Raw genomic sequence first — 14,925 nt, 5'->3', positions numbered from 1 at the left:
TATTTTGTCACAGTAAAAATTAGGAAAAAAGAATCTATGAGGTTCGTATACCTGTTATTTCAGTTAAAACTTTATGCTTTCCTACTTATATTAGCAAATATTATGTTTATAGCCCTTAATTAATATTTTTGGAAGACGAGATTAATTGGATGAGCAGATAAGTGTGTCTTAGGTTTTGGAAGAAATCTTTTTATTTTACAGAATATGTAAGACAGAGTCTCTATGGTTAATGCCTTCTTGGGCCCATGCATGTAGAGAGAGTTCTCACTGAGAGCTTAGCAGGGCGTTTCCTGTGGAAACCCTCTGTGTTGTGTGCCAGTCATGCTGGTTGACTTGTGTTGGCAAATTGTGAAGCACGGCAGAGTGTATATTCTGTGTCTGTGTTTGTGTGTTTATCTTTTACTTACACATTGTATAATCTCTAAAGAAAAAAACAGGTAAATTAAGGCCATCTCCGTGTAATGTATGAGTCTGTCTTGGAATTTGGAAAAAAAAAATACTAAATATCAGTATCACTATAACCTGCTTTTATCCTTTTCTGTTACACTTTAGGACCTAAAGTGATCCAGACTTCTGCGGCTAATTTTTCACTAAATAATAGCAAAAAGGTAAGACTAGGTCTGAGTGGCAGCTGGGTGGTGGGGTACATTATAAACCTCAGGTCACTGAGAAATTGTTCTGCTTAGAGTCTTTAAGGTAGCCCGCCCTTGCCTTGGCTTCTCAGGCAGCACACATTTCGTCTTCCATTGTCAGCCACTGGCCTCTGGGTTCTTGTTTGCTGAAGTCGCCATTTCTGCTGTAACAAACATCTCAGTACTTAGGAAGACGGTAGTATTACCTCTTAGGGAGCAGTTGTTCATTTCCGAAGAGTGATTAACTCATCCTGATTCCTTGCCTCTGTAAGTCCTATCAGATTGTAATTTTTAATAATGATACCAGTTAGGTGTCTCATCTTTCTCATATTTGCCCAGGTTAAGAATTGGCCTCTGTCAGGTTTCTAATGGTACAGTTCTTTCTAATGATTACTTTGTATTCCTTGTGTGAACTCAGTTTAAATGAAAAATCCTTTAAAAAATACACCTTAACTTGGCTGGGCGAGGTGGCTCATGCCTGTAATCCCAGCACTTTGGGAGGCTGAGGCGGGCAGATCACGAGGTCAGGAGATCGAGACCATCCTGGCTAACATGGTGAAACCCCATCTCTACTAAAAATACAAAAAAATTAGCTGGGCGTGGTGGCGGGCGCTTGTAGTCCCAGCTACTCAGGAGGCTGAGGTAGGAGAATGGCGGAAACCCGGGAAGCGGAGCTTGCAGTAAGCCGAGATTGTGCCATTGCACTCCAGCCTGGGTGACAGAGCGAGACTCCGTCTCAAAAAAAAAAGCCTTAACTTTTTACCACCTTTGGAGAAAAACAGAGGTTCTTTCAATTGGAAAATTTTGGTTTCCTTGAATAAATGCTAACTTGTGAGAGCCTGGACAACTAAACCTTTTTTTGTGTGTGAAATATAACTTTATCTATAAACTGAACACAGTTGCCCTGCATCTTTGAGGCACCATGATATGTATAGTTTAAATCTGATTGTATGACCCCAAATCCCCCTTCCTTCTGTTCTCACACTTCCCTGCGAGTTTTCTACCCTTATAATTTTGCAAAAAGGCAAAAGAAGAAAAAGTACTAAAACTTACACCATTTGATTCTTCTCTTTGCTACTGGTAGTTTGAAAGGGCCCTCTGCATAGCCTGTCTTCACATTTCCTTTGCATTGCTTTATTTTCTTTCACTGTTGACCTGATGATCTGATTTGAAGAGGTGCTGCCGTGGACTTTCCTGGTAGTAGTTCATCTTTTACAGTTTCAGTCTCTCAGGGTGAGTCTTTTTTTGACACTGAACACAGCAGCCGTTCCACTGAACTGACTTGCTTCCAAGAGACCATCCTCACTTCACTGAGACAGTAGCTCATTCCTGGAGAGATTTCCTGCCTTGATGGTTTTTAGGCAAGTCTTTAGTCTTAGGGATTTTTATTGAGACCCTGACAGAAGTATTAAGACACAAAAACACATGCATTTGAGACTAGCCTGGGCAACATAGGGAGACTGTCTCTACAACAAATTTAAAAATAAGCTGGTTATAGTGGGGCATACCTGTCGTCTCAGCTACTTGGGAGGCTGAGGTGGGAGGACCACTTGATCCTGAGAGGCTGAGGCTGCAGTAAGCCATGATTGCACCACTGCACTCCAGCCCTGGGTAACAGAGCACCACCCTGTCTCAAAAAAAACAAAACAAAACACACACACACATTCACCTCCAAAGACGATGCATTCAAATAATGCTTTTCTTTGGAACCATGGATGGGCTGCTTCAGTAAATCTCTCTGTGGTCGGCTGTTATTAAACACCAATATTACATCTTTCAAAAGATACTGCAGAAGAATCATTGACAACATTCATCACCTCTAATTTTTCTCCCCAGGGGTGTCAAGACTTTCAGAAACATAAAAATAGCAGACGTCAAAGAGCAATTTGCCTGGCATATAGATACTAAAGAAATAATTCTTGGCTGGGTGCGGTGGCTCACGCTTGTAATTCCAGCACTTTGGGAGGCCAAGGTGGACTGATCACAAGGTCAAGAGTTCGAGACCAGTCTGATTCAGAGACAATGAAACTCCATCTCTACTAAAAATACAAAAATTAGCTGGGTGTGGTGGCAGGTGCCTGTAATCCCTGCTATTTGGGAGGCGGAGGTTGATCTCCAGCCTGGGCGACAGAGCTAGACTCCCGTCTCAAAAAATAATAATTCTTGAGATATGTTATCTTGTAACTATGAAAGCATTCCTTTGGTATTCTTTATTATCTTATTATGTATCTCATTCTGCTCATTTTATTGTTTTTCTAAGATGGTTTTTTTCTTGGTATTTAAGTAAGTGTATTGTCCCCAAGGGTCCAAATGTGGAAAGTGCCTGCTTAGAGGTTTCTGTGAGAGACAGACATGAATTGGAGCTGGAAGTTAGTCCTTTCTTCTTCTGGAAGGCAGAATGTCACTTATGTAGTTGAAAGGAAAACCTCATGGCCGGACGCGATGGCTCACGCCAGTAACCTAGCACGTTGGGAGGCTGAGGAGGGCGGATCATGAGGTCAGGAGATAGAGATCATCCTGGCTAACACGGTGAAACCCCATCTCTACTAAAAATACAAAAAATTAGCTGGGCATGGTGGCAGGCACCTGTAGTCCTGGCTACTCGGGAGGCTGAGGAAGGAGAATGGCGTGAACCCGGGAGGCAGAGCTTGCAGTGAGCTGAGATCGCGCCACTGCATTCCGGCCTGGGCGACAGAGCGAGACTCCGTGTCAAAAAAAAGAAAAAGGAAAACCTCACATATTTCTGTTTCAGAGCTAACACTCAAGCCTTTTTTGCTAAAAGTAAAGTTTGTGTGTTAACATGATGAGGTATTTGGTAGACTCAATGAAAAGGTCACATGGATTACTTTGTTTTTTTTTCCTTCAGCTAAAGCCAATTCAAATACTTTCAAATCCACTGTCTACATACAATCAGCAACTATGGCTGACATGTGTTGTTGAGTTGGACCAATCAAAAGGTATGGAGCTTGACATTTTGGGATGATTTTTCTTTGTACAAAAAACATCGTATTTTAGATGTTGACTTCAGAATATTTGGACAAGTGCTCAAAGATAGATGTATGAGGATGTCCATTATTATTATAGCAACAAATTGGAAACCCCTCAAATGTCTTCCTGTGGGAGAGAAAGTTACAACAGATACACGTCCTCCGTAGAGTCCTGGTCAGCTTAGCTCAGTGGCTGCATGGTGTCAGTGCTACAGCTGCCAGCCTTTTCCAGTGAGGATCTGGGAGAGGATTAAGACCTGATGCCCTAAAGTAATGGTTCTGGCCCCCCAGGGACACTTGCCAATGTCTTGAGACAATTTTGTCACAAATGGAGAGGAGGAGGGAGTGCTCCTGGCATCTAGTGGGGAGAGGGCAGAGATGCCAACACCTCCCGCCCACTTCCACAACAAGGAATTATCTGGCCCAAAATGTCAGTGATGCAGAGACTGAGAAACCTTCCCCTAATGCATCCATTGTTCAGGATGAGTTAGCTTCTGTCAATCTACAGTGGCACTAGCTTTATATCATCCTGGGGAGAATGGAGAAGAGACCCAAATCATTATCTGTTCTGTGGTTCACGTGAGACACTCTGGTTGAGAAAGGATTTGAAAAGATAACCCCATGACCACAGTAAATGAAGTGAAACAAATACATTTACAAAAAAATTATCCCCTCTTTGTACCATTTCAGAAAGCAAAAAATTCACGTTACTAGGTATTCGTATGTCTAGAAAATGGTCTGGAAGGATAGACACAAAATATGAATTGTGATTATCTCTAGGTGGTGAAATTCATAGTATTTAATCCGTCTTTATATTTTGTTACGATTTTTTAAATGAGAATATAATTGGAAAAACCTATAATTAGAAGAAATCAGAAATCTGTTTCTATTTTTGGTATAGAATTTGGTAAGTTAAAAATGTATGTGAGAAATTAAAAATACAAGTTCATTAACCATGAAATATTTACCCTTTTTTTGTGCGTGAAGTGGAAGTGAAACCGATGGATCTGAAGTGCAGGTTTTGACATAGACCCCCTGGGTCTTGGGTTGGAATCTAATGGAAAGGCTTTGTTTGCTGGGCAATTAAGAGATTTTCAAATGTACTGAGGCCAGTGTGGCCTAAGGACCTTACGGGCTTTCTGTGTTTTCCTGGCTCCAAGGTCATTACAGAGCCCGGAAGGCACCTTTGTAGGTGTGATGTGCCTGGCATGGTCTCTTAACACTGAATTTTTTTTATTTTATAGAAACTTCTATTAAGACAAGCTTTCCCATGACTGTTAAAGTCGATGGTGTAGCTCAAGATGGAACCACGATGTACATTCATAACAAAGTTCACAACCGGACAAGGACCCTCACATGTGCAGGGGTGAGTGTGTGGGGCGAGCCCTACAGTCAGTCCTCAGGCTGCGTACACATTTAATTGTAGAAGATAGCATGGTAAGAGGCTTTGAGAAATTGTTCTTAAGTGAGAAAAATGGAGTCGTAGCAAAGATGGCATGAGAAAACTTACTTAATTTTATAGTTGGATATCTTTGAAAATTCTTACAAACGTACACATGCATTCACACATCCATAGTGCGTGCACACATGACTGCCAGCCAGCCTGAGCATACATGGTACTTGTTTTTACTGTGTGTGTGACCTACTGCCCAGTGTGTCCCTAATGAATGTTATGGGCTGCCACCTCATACGAACGTCTGCCACCGGCTGTGGTCACTCGTTTTTTGTTTAGTTTTGTTTTGTTTAGAGACAGGTTTTTGCTCTGTCACCCAGGCTGGAGTGCAGTGGCACAATCACAGCTCACTGCAGTCTCAAACTTCTGGGCTCAAGCAGTTCACCTGCCTTAACTTCCCAAGTAGCTGGGACTACAAGCGTGTGCCACCAGGCCTAATTTTCCATGGTAACTCCTGACTGAGGCTTTGGGTTGTTCCCAGCCGCGTGATGCATGCCCTGATCTGACTGTGTGAAGCTGAGTACCTGGGCCTCTTGGGGGTCAGGGGCCTACCTTTTTGAGCATCTGCTTCAGAGTACAGTATGGCTGAGGCATAGGAAGCCTGGGGTCCAGAGTGGGGAACGAGCCCTCACGTTTGATTTCATTGGCACTGTATTCTGTTCTGAGTCCAGAGAATCAGAACCAGATCCCTGCTATACAGCAAGGAGTCCACCTCAGACACAACAGGTTATTGGCAGCGTGGAGAACTTGGAGAGCATCAAAACAGGGCAATGCATTTTCTTATAGGATTAGAAAAGTAATGTCAGAAGCCGCATGGCAAGTAGTTTCTCTGCTAGGTGTCATGCCAAGTACCGTCCACTCACTGTCTCATTCGAACGTCACAGCAGGTCCATGAAGTAGAAACTACTATTAGAGCCTGTTTTATAGAAGAAGAAACTGAGGCTTAGAGAGGTCTAAATCATCGCCCAAGGTAACACAGATACTAAGTGGAGTGCCTGGGATTTAAACCTGTGCCCTTTTATTCTGAAGCTTGTGGCCTTAACCACCATGCATACTGCCTAGTTACTAGTGATACGTATACTGGCCCTGTTTTTCCTAGCAAGAAAGAATTCAAGGACTGGGCCCGGTGGCTCATGCGTATAATCCCAGCACTTTGGGAGGCCAAGGTGGGAGGATCATGTGGGACTGGCCTCTCATTCTGCATCCAGGGACTGAGTCAGCTTCCAAAGTGTATTTTCCCCATCTATAAAGTTGGGATCAAGCCTTCCTGCCTGCCCTAGGAAAGCAGTAAAGATCAAGGTGAATAACATGTGTGAGTGTGCCTTATGTGTGCAGCATGAGGCATCCCTTCATCCCCCATTTGAGGCCTCTGTGCAGGAGGGGTGTGATCAGTACTGCTGAAGGGATAACAGGTCTGAGTGTCAGACAGGACCATGGCCCAAGAAGCTGCTTTCTTCCCATACGAGGGCCTGGCGGCCACTCCCACCTGGAGAGCTTGATGACACCCACCTTGTTGTGCTGCCTCTCAGATTGAGGGTCAGTGGACCATTAGTCAGGGGTTGCTTATTTGGAGCTGGTGAGACCCATCGTCCTGGTTTGCCTGCGCTGAGTGGTTTCTCAGCACCCAGGATTTCCTGTTTTAAAATCTGGACAAGTGGGTTGCCCTACCTAAAGCCTTTGCTTCAAGCAGGGCCAGGCTGCCAGGGTACTGGCTGGCCTGCACTTGCTTCTTGGATGTGGCCACCGTGCTGTGCACCTTGAGAATGGCCCTTCAGTGTGTCTTCATGGTTTCCTCCCTCTTCATTGTTGGCCCTACCTCAGTTTATACTGTATCACTCCTTAGGAATATCTTGTTTCTGTTCCCTGTCTACTCAGGTCTCTCTCTAATCCTACAAGGAGCATTGCCCTGGCTTTAAAAAACATGGAATTTTTACATTACAGAGATACTTAGCACCCTCTTACATACTTTTTTTTTTTTTCCTTAAACACAGTCTTGCTATGTTGCCCAGGCTGGCTTTGAACTCCTGGGCTCAAGCAATCCTCCTGCTTCAGCCTCCCAAGTAGCTAGGATGACAGATGTGCACCGCCGTGCCTGACTTGCTTTTTTTTTTTTTTTTTTTTTGCTGTAAAGAAAAGCCATTGTCTGACGTAGGTAGCAAGGCCTTCCACACCTTGCAGGTGAGAAAGCTGTGGTACCATCACGTGATTTTCAGAGGTACATCATAGTCAGCAGCAGAACCGTGGTTTGAACTTGGGATGCCAGAATCTTTGGTGTAGTTTTTTTAAACTCATAAGTATATGCAGCCTGAGATATAGCTCTTTTGTTAATTAAAACATCCCTGAAAAGTGAGACAAATTCTTGAACTCGCAAGACATGTTTGTCTACCCAGCAAAAATGTATTTACAAATTTTAAGCCATCCCTTCCTGCATAGTCCTTAGCCACCCCTGCCTCTGCACCTCATCCTGTGACCCGACTGCCGGAGGGGAAAGGTGAATTTAGTTTTGCCGAGAAGGTGGACAACACACTTGCCCAGAGGGCAGGCAGGAGATTCTAATGAGAGCTGATCAGGTGGAAAGGAAGCCTTGGCTTCCCTTTCCAATGTGATGAAAATAGCAGATGACCTGTGCTTCTGGCATAGGAGAGTGGGAGGTGGGCGCCTTTAGCCCCTCTGCAGGGCAGCCCCTCCTTGCGGGGCACTGTGGGCTTCGGTGCAGGCCCAGGGCTGCCAGTGGGCTGAAGTGTTTTGTGAGTTGAGATGGTGACCTTGGTGCTGCCTTCAGCCCCCTGCACACTCCGCTCCTCTCTGCTTTCTCCCAGTTCCCTTAGGTCAGCACCCCACCGTGTTACCCAACTCCACTCCTCGTCCTCCTCCCTGACAGTTGTCCTCTTGTCTTTTTGTTTGTTTGTTTTTGAGATGGAGTTTTGCTCTTGTTTCACAGGCTGGAGTGCAATGGTATGATCTTGGCCCACTGCAACCTCTGCCTCTCAGGTTCAAGGGATTCTCCTGCCTCAGCCTCCTGAGTTGCTAGGATTACAGACGCCCGCCACCACACCCGGCTGATTTTTGGTACTTTTAGTAGAGACGGGATTTCACTATGTTGGCCAGGCTGGCCTTGAACTCCTAGCCTCAAGTGATCGGCCTGCTTTGGCCTCCCAAAGTGCTGGGATTACAGGCATGATCTACCATGCCTGGCCACCCTCTTGTCTTTTTAAGGCTGCTGTATAAAACCCACACCTGTTTTCTTACCTGACCTCAGACATTTGAGGCTTGACCAGTCATTGGAGTGATGCACTATTAGAAAGCCAGAGAACCACCCATTTGCTCTGGGCAGCAGCAGGATGGTGGAGAGTGACATTCCGAAAGGCAGGTCCGGGACCGAGCTTGCTGGGGAGGAGTGGCTGGCTCTGTGTGCGTGGCCAGTGGGTGCACCTCTGTAGCCCTGCATGAGGGTTTGTCCTCCCTGCCACTCCGGAAGGGGATAACAAAGCAGAGGAGACCTGGCTTTTAGTTCTAAAGGACAAAAGGAAGGAGCTCTTGACAACAGTGGAGCACACATATCTGCACATCCGCACTTGGCTGCTGTGCACACAGCCTTTGCTTTGACTCGGAGTGGAGGGTGGAGGGTGCAGGGTGCAGGATGGAGAGGAAAGAGGGCTGCATGTACAGAGTGACAGGTTAAAAGAAGAGAAAGAAAAATACGTAATTCATTCTGTTTATTACTACAACAGTCGCAAAATTGGGCCAGGGAGGACAAATTAGGTCGCGGCGTCCGTGTTGACGTGTCTTAGCTTACGTTTCCCCCGTGTTCTAGTGTTAACATATTTATGGAAATGTCAGGCTTGCATTGCACTGTTAACTTTCTTACACAGTGACTTATTTTCAGTCATCCAAAGTAGAAAAGATTCTAATTGGTGTAAATCATATATTATGTTTCCGAAAATACCATTTGGTTCATTCTTTCTAGGAACTGTTTGGCTGGCATCTGACTTTCTCTGGGCTTTTGGAGAGTTCCCTGGAGACGATGAGTTCTGCTCATCTGCTGAAATGTGTTACTTCCTGGGTTATTTGGTGGGAACGTGAGTCTTGCTTTCTTTAAAGGCAAATCTTCCTGTGTATTTGCAGAAATGTGCAGAGATTATTGTGGCTCACCTTGGCTACCTGAATTACACTCAGTATACGGTGATAGTGGGATTTGAACACCTGAAGCTCCCCATCAAGGGAATGAACTTCACAGTAAGTATACCAGCTGACTGCACGTTTCCATGGCTCATGTTCTAGTTCCCTTTCTTTTGCTCAATGATTGAAATACATCTCAACATCTAAATAATGTTAATTTGGAAAGTGGAGGACATGTAAAGTTTTTAAAAATTATAGGAAAACTACAGTTTCTTAAGTATATGGAACCAAGAATAGATTCAATAGCATAGAGACAGGGCAAACCTTAGGTATCTTGAGATTTAGAAAAGAGAGTGTATAGTGTGTTCAGCTGCAAGGCAGTGAAGGGGTTAGCAGGTATACCCTCCTGCAGACGCAGCACCCCCTTCTCCGGCCCCTGTGAGTGGTTGTCAGTCTCTGCCTGAACTGCCAGTGAATGGGAGGGCACTGTTCTAATTGTTAGACTGTCCTTTCTTGTGTCCAGCTGAAATCTCCCCTTTCCACTCATTAGGAGTCAGTAGAACCAGCGTAGTGACGAGGAGTGGGGATTTGGACTGGACGGTGAGCTGGGTTCTCGCCCTACCTCCATCATTGACCATGTGATTTTGTTGAGCCTCAGTTTTCTTACGTGTAAAATAGCTGCCTCATAGAGCTGTGAATATTAAATGGAGATACTAACGGATACCTTCAAAAAAAAAAAAAAACAGCTTTATCAAAGTAGAAAGTTTGCCCTTTTAGTGAAAGCATACATTCAGTGGTTGGTTGGTTGGTTGGTTGTTTTGAGATGGAGTCTCACTCTGTCACCAGGCTGGAGTGCAGTGGCTGTGATCTTGGCTCACTGCAGCGTCCACTTCCTGGGTTCAAGCAGTTCTCCTGCCTCAGCCTCCCAAGTAGCTGGGATTACAAGTGCGTGCCATCACGCCCAGCTAATTTTTATGTTTTTAGTAGAGACGGAGTTTCACCATGTTGGCCAGGATGGTCTCGATCTCCTGACCTGGTGATCTGCCTGCCTTGGCCTTCTAAAGGCTGGGAACACAGGCATGAGCCACTGCGCCCGGCCCATTCAGTGGTTTTTAGCACAGTCACAGAGTTGTCCAGTCATTCTGGTTCCAGAACATTTTCATTGCCTCTTAAAGAAACCTGTTAGTAGTCATTTCCCATTCCCTCCCCACAGTCCTTGGCAATCACTAATGTTCTCTCTGTCCCCATGGATTTGCCTGGTCTGGACATTTCATGTGAATGGAATCATGCAACGTGTGGTCTTTGGTGACTGGCTGCTTTCACTTAGTGAAAGCAGTGATGTCTCAAGGTCCATCCAGGTTGTCGCGGGCTCAGTACTTCACTCCTTCATTTTGCTGAATGATATTTTGTTGTATTGCTAGACCACATTTTGTTGATCTGTTCGTCAGTTGACAGGCATTTGGGTTGTTTCCCATTTTTTGGCTGTTGTGAATAATGCTGTTGTGAACTACACAAAATGAGTTTTCTCCTTTGTCTACCCTATAGCTCTTTGAAGGCGGCCGTCTCCTCCCCTCTGAAATTGTTCTTTTCTTTCACATTGTGCTAGGGATGTGACTCTGCACCCCTCTGGCTCCAGGTTTCCTTCCTGAAGCTGCCCCCGTCACCTGGCTGCAGCGGCAGGTGTTCCTGATGTGGAAGGAGCAGGTGGCCCTGGGCTGTGCTGCTGGGACACCTGAGCTGGCTCGCTGTCACTAGTGGCCTCTTCCTTTCGGCCCTTTGCCTCAGCCAGCCTTTCCAGATCTTTTGGATCTGAATCTGGGGTCTGGTCTTTGTGGTCTGAGTGATCTCCTGGATCTTTGTCCTCAGAGAATCTGATTAGTATTCTGCTTGTGTCCTCTGGTTCATGGTGCCGGCGGGGGGGGGATCCCAGATGGGGTCTGAGGCAGGTGCACTGAGCTTAGGCATACTTTGATGTAGTCCTTTGCTAACCATCTGTGCTTTAGACTTCGCTATTTCAGAATCATTCTGATTCAACAGTGCAGACAAACGAGGGACCTCTCCCTTCCATCATCTACTTTATTAGAACATCATCTCCTACAAGCCTTTTATGGTTCTCAGCACCTTTCTCCAGAGGCTGCAGTTTATCCTGACCCTATTCCGTGGGTGTGGGCCACTGTTTTATTTGCCTTTGTGGGTTTTGTCCTTCCATCTTTTGTATCTGTTTATTTCCTCTTAAAGTTGTTCCTGAAGAATTTGGTACATATCTTAGGTAAACTAGGTACATGCCATTCTGCCATTGCTGATGGAAGGCAAGTGATACGATATTGTTGTGGGGCTCAAAAAGGAATGGGTTCAAAAGACGTTACCGTGGGAACCACTCACCTTGAATTACAGCACAGCCAGAGCCTCATTTCTGGTGGCACTCTTCAGCATCTGGAAAGACAGTCCTTAAGACCCTTGGAGATTTGTTAAGGATGTCACCAAAGATTTTTCTGCGTTTTTGTACATTTCATTTCCCCAGCAGTCAGCATAGTGCCCGGCGGCTGCTAGGCTTGCAATAGATATGTATTGGTTGAATGAAAGAACAGCAATACAGCACCTTACAAATTCAGAAATTCACGTGGCAACAGACTTCTGAAATTATGTTCATCCTTGCTATAAACCAAAGATTAGAGAGTTCAAGAATGAATGCCTTTTTTTTTTTTTTTTTTTTTTGAGACGGAATCTCGCTCTATCACCCAGGCTGGAGTTCAGTGGCATGATCTCGGCTCACTACAACCTCTGCCTCCCGGGTTCACACCGTTCTCCTGCCCAGCCTCCTGAGTAGCTGGGACTACAGGCGCCCGCCACCACACCCGGCTAATTTTTTGTATTTTTAGTAGAGATGGGGTTTCACCGTGTTAGCCAGGATGGTCTCAATCTCCTGATCTTATGATCCGCCTGCCTTGGCCTCCCAAAGTATTGGGATTACAGGTGTGAGCCACCGTGCCCGGCCATGAATGCCTTTTATTAACCAATCAATCTTCATAGTTTGGGCTGGGAGCAGTAGCTTATGCCTGTAATCCCAGCACTTTGGAAACTCGATGCAGGAGGCTTGCTTGAGCCCAGGAGTTGGAGACCAGCCTGGACAGCATAATGAAATCCCATCTTTGTTTTTTTGTTTTTGAGACGGAGTCTCACTGTGTCTCCCAGGCTGGAGTGCAGTGGCGCCATCTCGGCTCACTGTACCCTCTGCCTTCCAGGTTCAGGCAATTCTCCTGCCTTAGCTGTAATCCCTAGTAGCTGGGATTACAGCTACTAATAGCTGTAATAGTTTACCATGCCCTGCTAATTTCCATGTATTTAGTAGAGATGGGGATTTACCACGTTGACCAGGCTGGTTTCAAACTCCTGACCTCAGGTAATCGGCCTAGCTGAGACCACATCCCTAAACAAAATTTTAAAAGTTAGCCATGCATAGTGGTGCATACCTGTAGTCCCAGCTGCTACGGAGGCTTAGGTAGGAGGATCACTTGAGCCTGGGAGTTTGAGACTGCAACGAACTGTAATCACACCACTGCACACTCCAGCCTAGGTGACAGAGTAAGACCCTGTCTCACACAAAAAAACAATGCAAATATTAAAAATAACAAATAAGATAACATGGTGGGCGAAATGCTAGGACACAAGTTTTCTCATACACATGAATGGGGGTGTAAACTGATTTAACTTTTGGGGTAATTTAGCAGCGTATAAAAGCCTCTACTTCCATGTTCTTTTTGACTTAGTAATTCTAATTCTAGAAATTTATACTAAGGAACTGGAAACATATACAGTGATTTATGTTCAATCCTATTCCTCAGAGTAAGAAGTTGGGAGCAATCTGTATTTCAGCAGTAGATTTCTGGTTAAACAATTAGTTCTGTAGCTACTAAAATAGTAAGTTAATAGGATAACTAGCACAAACTATATATTGATTTAAGAAAACAAAAGCGCATGAATTAGAAGTGTTTCTGTTACAGAAAACTAGATGTCTAGAAGGCTGTCTCTGGGTGGTGGGATTAATATTTAATTTCTTCTGTGTTTTCCTTTATTTACCGTGATGAATGTTATTTTTATTACCCGAAAAGAAAATTATTTGAAAACAAAACAAAAACTCCTGAGGCAACTAATACTGAAGGGGGAAGTCCTGGGCATATGCCAGAATCCATCCCAGAACCTCAGGTGCTGGCGAGCCCTGTGTGCTGTTTCTTCTGTTGTGACTCAGTATCCTCGGAGAATCACATAATCAACGTTATGCTGGCAGCTTGTAGAGAGATGCACTAAGAAATTAGAGAATTGTATGCAAAATGTTTCTATGTCTTTTATAAAATTGTTGTTGAAGACATTGTGTTGTGAACTTTAAACGTCCAAAATTTTTTCCACATTATTATTTTTTAGAGCAATTTTAGGTTCACAGCAAAATTAAGAGGAAGATACAGAGATTTCCTAAATGCTCTCTCCTCCTACACATGCACAACCTCCCCCATTGTCAACATCTCGCACCAGAGTGGTACATTTGTTACAGTTAATGAACCCACATTGACACACCACCCAGAGCCCACAGTTTACATAAGGATTCCCTCTTGGTGTTGTACATTCTGTAAGATCCACTATTTGTAGTACCGTAGAGGTTCGTTTCAGTGCCCTGAAAATCCTTTGTACTCCACCTATTCATCCCTCCCTCCTCAGACCCCAGCAGCCACCTGTCTTTTTACTGTTCGTATGGTTTTGCTTTATTTATTTATTTATTTTTTTGAGACAGTCTGTTGTCCAGGCTGGAGTGCAGTGGTGAGATCTTGGCTCACTGCATCCTCCGCCTCCCAGGTTCAAGTGATGCTCGTGCCTTAGCCTCCCGGGTAGCTGGGATTACAGGCGCATACCACTACGCCCAGCTAATTTTTGTATTTTTAGTAGAGACGGGGTTTTGCCATGTTGGCCAGGCTGGTCTCGAACTCCTGACCTCAGGTGATCCGCCCACCTCGGCCTCCCAAAGTGCTGGGATTACACACGTGAGCCACTGTGCCAGGCCATGGTTTTGCTTTTTCCAGAATGTCATCTAGTTGGAATCATATAGTATGTAATTTTTTCAGATTGACTTCTTTCACTAAGTTATTTGCATTTTAAGTTTTTTCCATGACTTGATTGCTCATTTCATCATGGAATAATTTCATTGTCTGGATGTACTGCAGCTTGTTTGTCCATTGGCTGAAGGACAGCATCTTCATTGCTTTTATGTTTTGACAGTTATGAACATAGGTACTATAAACATCTGTATACAGATTTTTCTGTGCACATAAGTTCTCAACTTCGTTTTTGTTGTTGTTTTTTTGAAACGGAGTTTCATTCTTGTTGCCCAGGCTGGAGTGCAATGGCACTCAGCTCACTGCAACCTCTGCCTCCTGGGTTCCAGCGATTCTCCTGCCTCAGCCTCCCAAGTAGCTGGGATTACAGGCACCCGCCACCGTGCCTGGATAATTTTTGTATTTTTCGTAGAGATGAGATTTCACCATGTTGGCCAGGCTGGTCTCAAACTCCTGACCTCAGGTGATCCAGCCTCTCAAGGTGCTGGGATTACAGGCGTGTGCCACCTTGCCTGGCCTGTATGTTTTCAGTTTCTTTGGGTAAGTACCAAAAAGCAAAAACAGAATTCCTTTTGCTATTTGTTATAATGCCTTTTATTAGAGAGTGAAAGCCATGGGATGCATTACATTTT

At 44.7% G+C, this 14,925-nt stretch overlaps 1 protein-coding gene across 1 annotated transcript in view; it reads left to right on the top strand.

Moving 5' to 3' along the window:
- The window catches only part of TMEM181 (transmembrane protein 181), a 106,877-nt gene that overhangs the window by 50,741 nt on the left and 41,211 nt on the right, over nucleotides 1-14,925 (top strand). The window contains 4 exon segments of the mRNA XM_021937702.2: nucleotides 553-608; nucleotides 3,499-3,589; nucleotides 4,864-4,985; nucleotides 9,198-9,308. Coding sequence (XP_021793394.2) covers nucleotides 553-608; nucleotides 3,499-3,589; nucleotides 4,864-4,985; nucleotides 9,198-9,308 — 380 coding nt within the window.

The sequence above is a fragment of the Papio anubis genome, chromosome 6 (genome assembly GCF_008728515.1).
Source record: "Papio anubis isolate 15944 chromosome 6, Panubis1.0, whole genome shotgun sequence".
NCBI lineage: Eukaryota > Metazoa > Chordata > Mammalia > Primates > Cercopithecidae > Papio > Papio anubis.
This window is presented reverse-complemented; position numbering and strand designations above follow the sequence as displayed.